At 37.6% G+C, this 14,084-nt stretch overlaps 1 protein-coding gene across 1 annotated transcript in view; it reads right to left on the bottom strand.

The window, feature by feature from the left end:
* VSTM4 (V-set and transmembrane domain containing 4) overlaps positions 1–14,084 on the bottom strand; it is a 28,452-nt gene that overhangs the window by 2,033 nt on the left and 12,335 nt on the right. Inside the window, exons 5-7 of the mRNA XM_071748781.1 lie at positions 13,596–13,629; positions 8,644–8,744; positions 7,581–7,642 (exon numbers count right to left, since the gene is read on the bottom strand). Of these exons, the coding sequence (XP_071604882.1) occupies positions 7,581–7,642; positions 8,644–8,744; positions 13,596–13,629 (197 nt within the window). The remainder of the gene's footprint in view (positions 1–7,580; positions 7,643–8,643; positions 8,745–13,595; positions 13,630–14,084) is intronic.

Below are 14,084 nucleotides of genomic sequence, written 5' to 3'. Positions count from 1 at the left end.
CTTGAATGTAACAGAAATAAAATGACAGATTTCTTTGCTTTGTTCATGTATCAAGATTTAACTGAACCACAATGTTTATAAAGTAATCTATCCTGGCTTTATTTTAAAGAGTTAGAAAAAACTCTTGGTCAAGTGCTCTAATACTTAATTTTCATTTTTCTTTTTTCTTTCTAGCCTGTGAGAGAATTAGCCTTAATTGCTATTTGCTTTTGTCTTTTTTTGATTTGTTAAATATCCCTTTTGCCCATCTCTTTAGTAGGTAGTACAGAGACTAAACACAGGAGTTGAGTTGATGCTGGACATCATAGTAACACCAGCAAATGCTGAAGATTTAATTCTTGGTTTATGATAGCATGATTAGGATCTATTTGAAGGTCTTGGGAGTTTTGCTGGTAACTTCAGTGGGTGTTACCTCAGAACCTAAAAGCAGAATGATAAACTGCACGTTTATCACAGATAAATGAACATGATAAAACTTTACAAGCAAGCTTTTGGTCACTGACAGAGTAAAACTCTGTGTTTCCTAAGACTAACCCAGTGTGTTTTTTGAAGAAGAAATATTTTCATTGTTCTGTAGAAATCAGTTGCTCAGAGCAAGCTAAACCTGTATATGCTTTCCCCTTTGCTGTTTAATTGTATTTCATGTTATGTTTTCTTTTCAAAAATGCCCCATGTCCTAAAATAACCAACCCAACAACCAGCTCATGTAAGTTTTAGAACTAAGATTTATGAAATCATATTGTTCAGGTGTTTTATTACATTATCTCAAACTTGCATTGTTTTCCACTGCAGATTATCTCTTTATTTTTACTTTATTCTATTATGTTTGGATATGAAAAATAACACTAGATTCCCCCAAACAGGTCATTGGGCAGTAGTAGCTGATGCGTTGCTTTCATACATTTTTATGATGTTCCTATAGTAAACATAATTTAATAAAGCCAAAACACACTAAATAAATAATTGCATCTAGAAAAGCAATAAAACCAAATAAAATTAGTACTTTCATAAGTGGAAAAGGTACTTCAATTACTGCTAAAAGTAACAGCACACCATAAAATGTGTGGAATAATTTCCCTTATGCATATTTCTAGTATGTAATAATTTGATTGAAAATATGAGGAAACACACAGGAGGTTCAAAATTGTGAAGGGTATACAGTTTTCAGAAAAGGATGTGTAATAACCATGCATGGAAGCCAACACTACTTTAAAGTAGCTATGATAGCCAAGAGTTTTATTCCATACTCTCTCCTGTACTTCATTTATCAGCCACATGTTTAATTCAATTTTGATGGCTTGTTCATCCAAAACAAGTTTGTTGGTGGTTTTTTGTTTTTTATTTGTTTTTTTTTTTTTTTTTAACAGGCAGGGTAAGAAAAGAAGTTCTATGATTTAATTTCTCATTCAGATTGGATAGTGTTTTGGTAGTGCAAACCTGGAATCATGCCACCACCTCCTTTTTAGAACAATATCATGACTTTAGAAACTGATATTACAGGTGGGACTGATAATTGTTCAGAGGAGACAATGAATGCCTGACCTTTCATCCTTCTCTTCCCTTCCTGTCTCTTCATTAGGAAGTCGGTTGGATTTCTGTGACTACAATACCATGTCCTAAAACACAACATCCTTTTTCTAAAATAATGTTGAAATATCTTCAAATAGAATTTTGTTCCAAAGTGATATTTCTAGATGCAGTCTTTATCTTGTATGTCTGTTTTCTCAGCTTGGGATCACAGACTTTGCAGAAATATAAAATAAGGAAAATTCATCATTTTCTAGCACATCTTCTGGCAAATGCAAAATGATTCCTTTTCCAGATTTCCTCCAGTTTAATTTTTCTTTATTCAAGTCACAGGGCTTCCCATGTGCAACTACTTTAAAGAGTAAAATACAGTAATATGTTCTCAATAAAAAATCTGCAAAGTCTATCATGTGAAAATTTAAGAGAAACTCAAATATTTTTTATTGTGTTTGTCCAGGAAAGAAATGCATTAGAAACTACCAATAATGGCTGGGGTTTTAATGAAAATTACTCAGATTTTTATGTCACAATTACTAGGAATATCAATTTTGTTTTTCCCAGGCTTTGCTGGTTTGTTTCTTTTCAGACTTAAGGATGTTTACTGTCAGCATCAACAGACTGAAAGTTCTGAAAGTTTCAACTAAGATCCTTTTTATCAGAATTATAATTAAATATGAAGAAAACAAGAAAATAATCTCATAAATTTCATTTGTCTGGGAAAGAACTGATGCCACCTTGGATTTATGGATTGCTGTAATCTTACTGTTCCATGACCACCAGTTAGCAGAAAAATACAACAAAATGAATGTGGCTCTTTAAAAGCAGAAGAAGGCCCACTTCTCAATTTATTCAATCTTCAGTATTTCAGTGCCTTGCTCCATACATTTGCATTGGAATTGGGTGTCTTTATGGTCCCATGATGGAGTTTTTGTTTGGGATATGATGGAGAATGACTTCAGCATTGGATCGGGGCAAGAAAATAATATTTATACACCAAAGTGAATTTTTGCCTCTGAGTTTTCTGGAATTAATAGGCATATGTCTCAAGTTTCAGTCAGAGCTTCATAATATTTTCAGTAACTTGGATTTCCTGCAGGTTCACTTGGAAATGAAACCCCAACCTCATTGGCATTCCCTCCACTCATGGGTGATTGGATTTGGTCAGCAACTACAAACACTTGCCAGTTATGCACAGGTTTGCTGCTCTGATTGCCAGTACATGCCAAATTGCCACCTATGTTCTGGCCACACTGTTCTGTGGTGCCAAGGGGATGCTTCAGGAAAGACAAGTGGAAAAAGTACAGAGTCAAGATGTGGTGGTGAAGTTTGTTTGATCCAGTCCCTAGGATCCTAGCACTTCTGTCCAGATGACTCCACTGCACCAAGCATGCAGCCCTTCCCCACTGCCATGAAATTGCTTTTGCTTATCAAGCACATGCTGGAACTACGTTTTTTTTTCTCTCTCCCTTCCTCTTGCAAAGGCCACTTTGGCCTTTATCCTTTCATATCTGAGAAACATCCTGGTTTGTATTCACACTTGGTAAAGAGATCCACAGAAAAAATACAGATACTGTCCAGATGGCACAGATGAGGAGCATCCTGTGTCACTGCTTGAGCACACACAGTCAGAAAATGTCTAGACAGGACTCTTCAGGCCAATTGAACTGACTTTGGCCAGAGGAACATGTTGCTGCTTCTCCCTGCATGAATGCCCAGATGGGAGGAAACTGCATACTGTGTGCAACCTAAGGAAAAGACTATCTTTTCCTCTGCATATCTCCTTTTCGTAAGTATTTCTTTTTTCTTTTTTTTTTTTCTTTTTCTTTTTTTAAGCTGTGGGAGGGGATGGCTCATGGCTGCCAGCATGGCCATCATTGGAGGTTGAGTTATGAAGCTGAAGGCAAGAGTGTGCTGCAGTGAAGTTTGTTTGGTGGACATGATGCAACTCTATTGTCTGGGCCAGCAGGACAGGACAGGGGCAGACAGCACGTGCCAGCAGTGGGGTTTGGCAGGATTTTGCCTAAATTAATAGTGAGAAAGATCACTGTAGCTTCACAGAGAAAAGGATTAGCCTTACAGTCCTCATTTTTCATATACACTGGAAAACCAGTTTGTGTCTTTCTTGTTCTGAAATCAGTAGTTCTCCTCAAGGCCATTGATTTTCTGTATTTATACAATCTGTTCCTTCTTGAGGGTAAAGACAGGAACTTTCAATTTGAATGGGAAAGCAGGCATAACTCAGCAGTTTTGATTATCTTGTGTTCTGAATGTCAACCTGAACGTGTAAATTACGTTCATGTACCTATGGACATCTTACATCCTAAAGAGTCTTGCAGAGAGAAAAACTACACAGATTGAATGGAAGCATTTAAGAATCACAAGGAATCAAGGAAAAGAATGTTTACCAGTTTTTTGTATATCATATGTATGTTACTTCAAGTCTGTGGAGATCAATAATGACTTAAGAAATTAGGAACTTAAACCATCACCCATTGTCACATATTGTGGAGAAAACAACTCTTCTGACAGAAGGTGGCATAGCTTTTCATTTAAAATCATCCATGAAATAGGAAGACTTGACTGTTCCCAGATCCAGAATCCACAATTTACTAAACAGATGTATTTCACTTCCTTTTTCTTTCTCAAGGAAAGGAACTATGGTACACACCTGTTAAGACTAATGAGGAATACAACCAGTTGTGCAAAAACTGACTAGTCTACCTTTTCTAGCTAGTTTCATGCAAATGGTTATAAAAATGTTTTTTACATTTACGTAAGAGTGAATTACATGGTGCTTAATTGTAAGATGAAAAAGAAGACGGGAAAAAATCAACTCTGCCCATCAAGTACAATCCTGAAATGTGTTAATTGGCTCCCAGGTTGCTGTGAGATTGAAGCTGCAGGACAGCAGGCCAGAGCTTAGCTTAGAAGGCTCAAATTGCCCAGCAATCAAAAAACAAAAGCAGTTCTTCACATTCACAGCTCTGATGTGGTAATCAGACTTCAGATATTCACTTCAACATCTGGACCTATTTCCCAAAAGGAATTAAAGGTCACTTGTTCTGGCATACAGGGGAGGGGGCTCATTTGTTGTACAATGGAAAATGCCCTCCCAAACATAGAAATCAAAAGGCTTTTTCCAGTGCAGTAAGCATAAGCTTCTGGGCAGCTTGATTCACAATTTTAGACCAATGTAGAACACTAAACTAAATGTGTAATGCTCAAAGCTTGGTTTTGCTGAGTACATGCAGATGATGAGACCAAGTCACAGCCTTCTCAGTTCCCCAGTCAAACCTATGTCAGGTTTCCACTCAAAACAACACCCTCCTGCTTTCTGGACATGGCAGGAGCAGGGAAGCTGTCCTTTGAATAAATACTTGCAAATTCCAGACTCAGACATGTTACTCATTACAGAGTAAGCATTTTCAGTGCAGGGACTATCCTGACCTCAGTACATTGTCAGCACTTAGCCTGTAATGATAAATAAGGATGGGATTTTAAAATTTGGAGAGTGAAACCTAAGCTTTCCCATTTATATTTATAAAAACCTGGGAATCCAGATCTCTGAGCTGGCTTTCCAAATCTCTCCATAAAATACACAAGTGGTGCCCGGAAAATGTAGGCAGGCAGAACAAGTACAAAAGTTTATGCTTTCATTCAAAGTTAAAAAAATTATTTCAAGAAATTTCCTTCAGCCTTAGCTAACCATAGACCCTTCCTAATTCTTAAGTAGCTAAGACAAGCAATGCCATCTATGCTCTATGAGCTCAAGGTAGAATTTAAGGTTCTCTTAAATTGCTCAGCTATGGTCACCGAAAGCACTCTGCCTCAGAAGTCATAAGACTGATACGTGTTTTGTGGTGGGGAACAAGAGAAGCCAGATGTGCTTCAGTAAAGAGGTTATTCAAGCAGTTACTCAGTGTAGGAGCAGCAGAATCCAACCCACGCACTGTGTGATTAAAATGTACGATGGGCTTGAAGAACAAAGGCCAAAGGAATAATATGTAATTCAGGATATGTTGATTTCAACATATATACCTGATTTCAAGCCTGGACAATTATATGACAGGCCACATAAATCAGTAGCAGAATCAGGAAGGTTCCTTATAGCCTCTTAGTCAGTTTGAAAATTTTGAAGTCAACAGAAAATTTGCATAAATAAAGTTGACAGGATTTGGTCCACCCTGAAGTCTCACACCCTTTCCACTGGCTCCAGTGAATCACACAGGAGCTTCTAAGATTGGTGGTGGAAACCTTTATGAAAAGACACTGAAACCTTTTCATTTAGATTATATTCTACAACTGAAACTCTTGGGCTATGACAACTAATCTCTAGGAGGCAATAAAAGGCTAAACAGAAAATTTGGCTGAGGAAATGTAAAATTTATCTCTACCAACTCAAAGGTCTAAGTACTTAAGGCTATAGCAGAACAGTCCTTAGAGAGCAGAATTTGTGGGTCCCTAGAATTTTCTTCTTCCTAATGACTCTCTGTGCTTCTTGCATGCTATAAAAAAAAACATCCCTTTTTGCATTTCAGCATCTCTATTTCCTTTGATCTGTACACATTTCTCACTGATGCTAATAGAGAATGACACTGATGGGGAATATTTTTGCAACAAGGGGAGAATAGAATTGTTATTTTGGCTAAAGCAAAAGCAATATGACTTAAGCAGACTTTTTAAAAGTATTTACTCAAGGCTGTGCGATTGAACATGATATTAGGCTTTCTCTCTTTTTCCTTTTTTTTTTTTTTAATTTTCATCGAGATTATGTTCATATTTTTTCCAGGTTATTGTATTCTTGTAAAATTATACTGCAACCCACTCTAGCACGTTAACAACAACAGAATTTCTCTAGTTTATTATAAACATCTTTCAAGAAACCAGAAGCACATGTCCTCTGGAAATAATTTTGCTGGTATTTAAGTTATTACAAAAAATTTCCCAAAACACTGGAATTATTTTGTAATGTTCCCTTATAGTCTAGCTTGTTTGCTTAGTTTTTATAGAATACTCTCCTGGTGTCCTGGTGTGGTATCCTCTTTGGGTTGCAAAGGGAAGCTGCAGAAGCAGTCCAAAAACTAAAAAATTGAGTCTGTTTTTGCAATGATTAACTGGTAACCATGTGCCATCAATGAAAAAAAGACCTTGTGCAGACACCAGCTGTGTAATAATTATATTTGGAAAGAAAAAATATTTTATCCTTTGGAGATCTCACAGGATGACGACAGTAATTTTTTGCCCAAAGCGGACGGAAAATTTGTAATCTGAGAAATTTAGAATTTAAAACATGGGAAAGAAAGTATGTTGAAAATCAATAAAACATTTCCTTTAGATGAACTTGATACATCTTTTCCTCCATAATTATTGCTATTTTGTATCTTTGTTGAAACTTCTTTTACTTCAGTTAGTGCCTCACCGAAAAACCATTTAAAAGCATCTCTGACCCCTGGACATATTGTCCAGGTACTGCCTTGTTATTGAAGCAGAGAAACATCTCACAATCTATTTGATTTGTCTGGCATGTAACTGCAGGGTTTTTCTTTCAAACAGGAACTCATATCCAACAGAAATTACCACGAGTTGTTTTTTTCCCCTGATATGAGCTACATACATGCATCTTATTCTTGCAACTTCAGGTATTCCCGACTTACACCACACTAGGGCAGAATCAGCTCCCCCATTTCTGATTTGAAAAGTGTCAAGAGCAATGTGACCATTATGGTTGTGTATCTGGCAGAAACCAGTACTTTTTCCCAAAGCAACAGCTGCCAGAAGCATGTGAGAATCAATAGCAGGTTTCATTTAAGAACAGGCTAAATTTGCAAACAAAACTTCCAGAAGTTGGAAAACATAATCCAGTGTAACCTAATGCTAAAAATGAAAAAAGCCAAAAGAATTCGTCACTTCAAAAAGTTTTACTTTAAAAAAATTGGCTTGTATGATTTTTAAGCCAGTTTATAGTTTCTGAACCTTGAGTTCTGGCAATATTACAGCAATTTTATTGAAAGAGAAGAATATGGAGAAAAAAAATGTCATAGAAGACTACTTACCAGGATTAATTTTCTTTGAGGTTTCAAGAGCTTGGGCTTAGGAAAATTACTGGCTATTGGAGCTACAGAAATAAATATCAAGGGTTGATTTCATATTATCAAGATTCACTATCATTTTTCATACATGCATTAGCAATTAATAAATTACAGATTAATAGCAGATTGGGAGCAAAGGCATGTACATATACCAGAGTTTAACTATATTTCAAGTAATTTACATCGTTTACATTTTACACAAACGTACATAAATATAAACATAATTTGCAATGAAGCACAGGGCTTGTGAATTAAAAAAAGTTTTGATTGAGATTAAAGATAAAAACATGCTGGTTTTGTGTAGAAGCCAGAGCAAATATACCTCTTGAGAACTGATCACTTCTGATCTAACCTACAGCAAACTTTCAGGTCCTTTCTCTCCCCTCTCCCAGGGAATCAGCACTAACAGCAGTGCTCAGAGGCTGAGAGTTTGTGTGATTGAACCTGGCAGCAATGGCAAATTCTCTTTGGAAGTGATGTTCCCCAAGAGGTTGATCTTTATCTGTTCGGCTTGCTTGACCTCAAGTGCACCTGCAATTTTAAGAGTGCAGTGTGCTGGCTTCCTCTAGTCTATTCCCAACACGAAATTTTAACCTGAAGAAAGGGTGCCAGGTGGTGACATATTACTGGGAAGACAAATCATTTAATCTATAGGGAGATGTATTTTCCATATTTCTAATGACATTTAACATTGTTTATCTTTGGATTATTACAGGAAAGAATTTTCACAATTTCATTTCTCTTTGACCAGGGTGAATATTACTATGGAGGTTCCTTTTCCTCCTCTGATTACTGGCAGCTTGAGACCTGTTGCTTGGACTCAGTGACTACCTTTCCAATAGCTAAAGCTGCAGGGAGGTGACAGCCCTGGTGCCATCAGGAGGCCACTTCTTTCCTCACAGGTGGAAGCAAGCATGGGTCACCCACAGTCAGTGGGATACTGAAGGAGCCCTGATGTCCCACTCTCTGCTCTCCCTCTAAGGCTGCACTCAGGATTTGACATACCCCTGCACCTCTGCTTTCATACCTTTTGCTGGGATGGCTGGTGGCTGCTCCACTTTCTTTTTCTTTATGCTCTTGGGCTGTAGAGGGGACATGCTTGTCACACTGGTCACTGTCTCTCCTGAGCTGCAAAGCAGTGACCCATATGTGAGGAAATATGAAGGCAACGTAAGGAAACACAGTTTGTTCCCATGAGTTCATGCAAACACATCATCTTCCACTTGTGAGTGGCTCTGCTCAAAAATCTGGATTTTGACCTGGGAATAAACTGAAAAATCTCGTACAGGGGTTGGAAAGGTTGTGGGTCTTTTTCAGTCATACAGTCTGCCTGAGAAACTCAGGAGTCTGATCTATCCTGAGGCAGAAAATGTGAAGCATCAGATTTAAACAAGATTCTCTTCATAGTACCTATTGTTTAAAAATATATATGACCCCACTGCTGCACCAGGATGAGCTTGTACCCTTCTGTCCTCAAGGACAAGAGGCACAAATAGGTTAGGTGACTTGCATCAAAGTCACAGAGGGAGAGTATGGAAAAGCAAGGTCTTCAATGAGGTTTCTGGGCTAAGACTGGCTGAGGGGTCAGCAGGCCAGGAGGGTCTGCAGTATGTCTGCAGAGAGCTCACAGGCCCACATTTGAAAAATCCAGCTATTTAAAAGTGGCTCGTGTGCTCAGTGCATATAGTTTGGAGAAACCATGTTCTAGTCACTAAACTTGGGCATCCACAAGTATATCCATGCTGGAAAAGCACTAGTAGGCATGAGGGTACAAGCTGTACTGTAAATAGCCTCCTACCCAAGAAAGCTTCTCTGTTTGGACTGTTACAGTATAACATCCTCTAAATCTGTGTATTTTATCCTGAGCATCTCCCAGAGGCTGAGGTAGTATATCCTGCTTTGAATATTTAGAGCTTGGATACACAGCTGTGTTGCAGTGACTGTCACTCTGTGCCAGCTGAGCTGTGGCAACCAACTGTGCAGGTTTGTCTCCTACCTTGCAACACAAAATAAAACTGTATTGGCTTAACTGGTAATGAGAAAAAAACCCTTAAATTACAGCTGAGGTATATGGCAGTTAGTTAGGATGACTAAAGTGATGGAGATGACTTGGTAAGCTATTGCTGCTCAGATGCTGTTCTGTTTGGTGAGCTACACCATGGGATCCGACCAGGGTCTCAATAATCATAACAACTGATTTCACTGAATTTTAAATCATTATCCCAAGCTGCTGTTCCCCTCCAGTTTTGTTTGCATAATGAAACATTCTCTTTATATTAATAAATAAAATACTTAAACTGGACCAAGATCTTAATGAGACTTAAGATGTCTCAGCTATTGGCCATGGAAGAATAACAAAATAACAGACATCATTTTACACAGCTATAAATCCAAATGGATGTCACTGCCACTGGTAACACCACTCAGGATTTACACTTGCACAGATTACAAAAAAAGCTTTGGTTTGCTGATTAACCTGAGTTCTGTTCCATTTACTCAGCCCCAAATGTAGGCCTGCTGTGAATTTCTTTTAAAATATTTTGAAGGTAAAATATTTTCATGATTTACAAATAAATCACATCATTAATGTCAACTCAGTTTTGCATTAAATAACTTCAAAATCTGACTGCACTATTGCTTGTCTATCCTACACCAACCATTTGTTTCTATATTAAAATCAAAACATGAAATGGTTAAAAACCAGCAGGAAATGAAACTCTCTTGCCTGGCTCCATTGTCCAAATACAGCAAACTGTAAAGAACAAAGATATCAAAAAGGGGATGAGAATTATTTCTTTAATATTTTTGGGTTTAATAATCTGTAATAATCCTTAAGGCAGAGGTGTATCTTAAACACAGTATTTTCTGGTATAGCCACGTATGAAAAGATTTCGTGTCAACTCACTGCATTAGTTATTATTCCAGCTTTGCCACTAAAAAAGAGAAGCTACAGAGAAATACATTTGTGGCTTAGGCTTTTCTTTTAAATGCCAGGGGCATACAGGGTTAACTAATTCTAGGAGACAAAATAACTGTTATTTGCTGTCTTCTCAAACCAAACAAGGCAGCTCAGAAAAGATTCCTTGGCGTTGAAACACTACCTCTTTGTGAGCTTGCCTTGTTTTATGTCTAAAAGGAAAGTTAATTTTTTATCTCCATCTCCTCCTCCAGCTTCCTGACTTCTATTCCAACACTGTCACATTGTGCATTTCTTGAAAGATCTAATGAAGAGAACGGGAAAAATACAGGAGTTTGGAGGAAAAACCCGTGGAAGTGATCTAACAAGTTATGGCACCAGGGCAGCAGTTTCCCTGGAATTCATGGCTGTACCAAGAGTTGGCAAAATGATACAGTTTTGTCTTCGCTATCCTTATTAGAGTAATGGATGTGGGACTTTTCCTGCTGTCATCTAAGTCAGCTATTATCAAAAGTCTGCAGAAAGATCACAAAAATTCACTTGGGTGAACTGGGGGCTGTTTTGATATTTTCCAAATAAGGGAGCTGTGTGAAAAGGTGCCAGGAATGAACCGGGCACTTGGTTCTGGTTCAGCCTGCCAGCATTTACTCCTGCAATGTTAGACTGGTACTGTGAACCAAGGTGTTGAGATGGACAGCATTCTGAGGTGAATGCTTTTTTCACCGCAAATTATTTGTCTCCAAAAGGGCAGTCAGTGAGTTCAAGTCAAAAGAAGTAATAAAGATAGAAAAAATAATTCCTATTTTCAAAGGGATGTCTGGATCTGAAAACTGACAACATTATCTATAACAAGGAAGATAACATTAAGGAGAACATTTAAAGAAAATCCACAAAATGGAATTACGTGGTTTGGAAAATGCAAAATAACAATACTTTTTATTTAGTTGTTTATTTTTAAAATGTGGGAAAGAAATGGGGTTTGGTTAACTTATTTTTTTCCTTGTTATTGGTCAGCTACCAAACCAAAACCCGAACATTTGCTTTGTTCTACTCAGGATATCTGGATTTAATTTTATTTTCTACCAAGGCCATTTTGTGAGATCTGGGGTAAATCAATTATCCCTTTGTGCTTCAGATTCCAATAAAGTAAAAACACCATTATGATGTCAAGACACTAAATAGTTTAAGATGTTTAGATATTCCTGCAGTGGAAGTAGACATTTCTTTAGACACCAGACTATTAATATTATTTTGAAACTGGATTCTGCTCTGAATTTGAAATATCACTAAGGGAGGTGGAATGTAGCCTATCTAATCAAAGCTGAATTTTGCATAGTGTTGTCATTTTGACTGACAGGAATCTCATGTGAATTAGTTCATTGGTTTGGCTTCATGGATATTTATACACTGGGTTTTGGGTCTAACCGTGTTGAATTAAGTTTCAAGGTAAAAAATGTGCAGGTAAAGAGAAATGAGTTCAAAAGAATTAATGGTTTGTGTTTTGAGCAGAGAGTGGAAAATAAATAGCATTCAGTGTGAAACATAATAAAAATTATGATCCTGGTAACAATTTCATAGCTATTTAATTTTAAAGCCCTAAACTCAATGCTCTTTAGACATGCATTTATGGAATCAGGGCTTTCATTAGTATTATCTTGTCACACTGAGATATATGAAAGCATATTGTTATCCATATAGTCATATATTCCTTTTGCTTTCGGAGATTCCATTTTACTTTGAAGAAATCATGTCAACTCCTTTCCCCCCCTGCTATTCAGCCTCCTAAATTTAGTATTTGCAGTAGCAACACTACCGCATCATCTACTCCCAGAGAGGTAGATCCTGTAGTAAGACTTTTTTTACTTGACTGCCATGTTTTTCAGTACCTATATTTTCAGCCATCTTTTCAGTCAGGTGTCATTTTTCTCCTCTTGTGTTCTCTACCAATCTACTTTGAATTCTTTCCCCTCTTCCTTCTTTTGCTTCTGTAATTCCAACTTTATTCCAGTATCTAATAAAGAAGGGGCAAAAGAAAACATCCATGGAAAAATGCTAAGCTACCTCTTCAATTTTTTGGTGTGGTTCGATGACTGCTCAGGTTCACAGAATCAGGATCTATCCATGAATAACATTCATGTTTTAGTTTGTACTGGCCTCTCCTGCACTCTCTGTTGCTTTTGTTGTGACTTCACTGACATCCAAGTGTTGATTAGATTGAATATAGTGATAATCCAATGAGAAAAAATTGCATTATTTGAGGATCTAGGGAATGTTATACTCGGTATTGAATCTCATAGCATCTAAAAAGATAGTATGAGAAATGGTATCTTAGTGATATCATGTGACACTGGATTTAAACTACAAAGCTAGAAACACATGCTTTTGTCACTGAAAGCTGGGAAACAGCTTTTCTTCTGTGTTATGAGGCATTCTTCTTTAATCTTTTTTGTTTGTAAAAAATTATATTTGTTTGGGGTTTTTTAACGAAGTTCTAGCAGCATTTTTATCTCAGTTTTTTATCTCAGTTTTTATCTCATTCCATTTTTATGCAATGGAAATCAGTTTTACAAAACCACACAATCAAAAACTTTAGGCAGTTCGTGGTGTTTAACAAGACAGTGATTAATGGCTGCAGCAGAAATAGAATTTTTCCCATCACTTGGAGCCTTCTGCTGCCCCACTCCCTTTTCCTGAGGGCAGAAATCACTGGGTAATTTTGTGGTTTGTCCTATGCACATGGATGGTTTAAATGACTATCATCTGGATAGTTATTAAGAAACCCTAGAAAGGGTCACAGGATGAAAGGAGGCTTCTCCAGAAAGAAATTCAGAGCCTCAATGAGAGGGTTGCCACTGAAGCACTTGCAGGAGCAGATAGATCTCCCTTAGCATGCACACCAGATGTCAGCTTGCAGGCACATTCATGAGTCAGGGACCTGGGACTCTTTATCCTCCTGCCATCCAAAATATTACTCATCTTCTTCAGCATACATAGCAAAAAAACCCCAAAAAAACCCATAACTAGTGTCTTGGGTTATAGTAAAGACAAGTGTAATCTCTTACCTGTTCTGGGGGCATTTCACCAGGTAATCCTTCACTGTTAAAAAAAGAAAAAAAAGAAAATGTGTCTTCACACCTACAAAGTTTGAGTCACAAATGGACACTGCAGATAGACCTATGCTGCTGAAACTGTGGAGCTGCCAAGTTGTTACACTGGCAGAGCTGCTAATCATCCCCATACATTATGTCGTGCATCGAAACGTAGTCTGACCCAAAGGCACAGCTAGACCTGGGAGAGGGGAGTGTATCAAACAGCACCAAGAATCAGCTGTGGAAGTGCTGGGCAACACATTCCAGTGGTCAGTGCAGCCAAAATACAGATTGCTAAGGAATAGCACAGCAGGCTAGTAATTTTACTTTGAAGCCTTCTATTTCTCTTGTGGTGCCTCTGTTTATTTCCAGAAGTCAGAAATAACACATTCACCCACAGGAGCCACTGCTGTTCCTCATTTAAGTTGGACTATGGGCTCAGGCATAAAGGAATTGCCTTAT

Source organism: Heliangelus exortis, chromosome 7 (genome assembly GCF_036169615.1).
Source record: "Heliangelus exortis chromosome 7, bHelExo1.hap1, whole genome shotgun sequence".
NCBI lineage: Eukaryota > Metazoa > Chordata > Aves > Apodiformes > Trochilidae > Heliangelus > Heliangelus exortis.
This window is presented reverse-complemented; position numbering and strand designations above follow the sequence as displayed.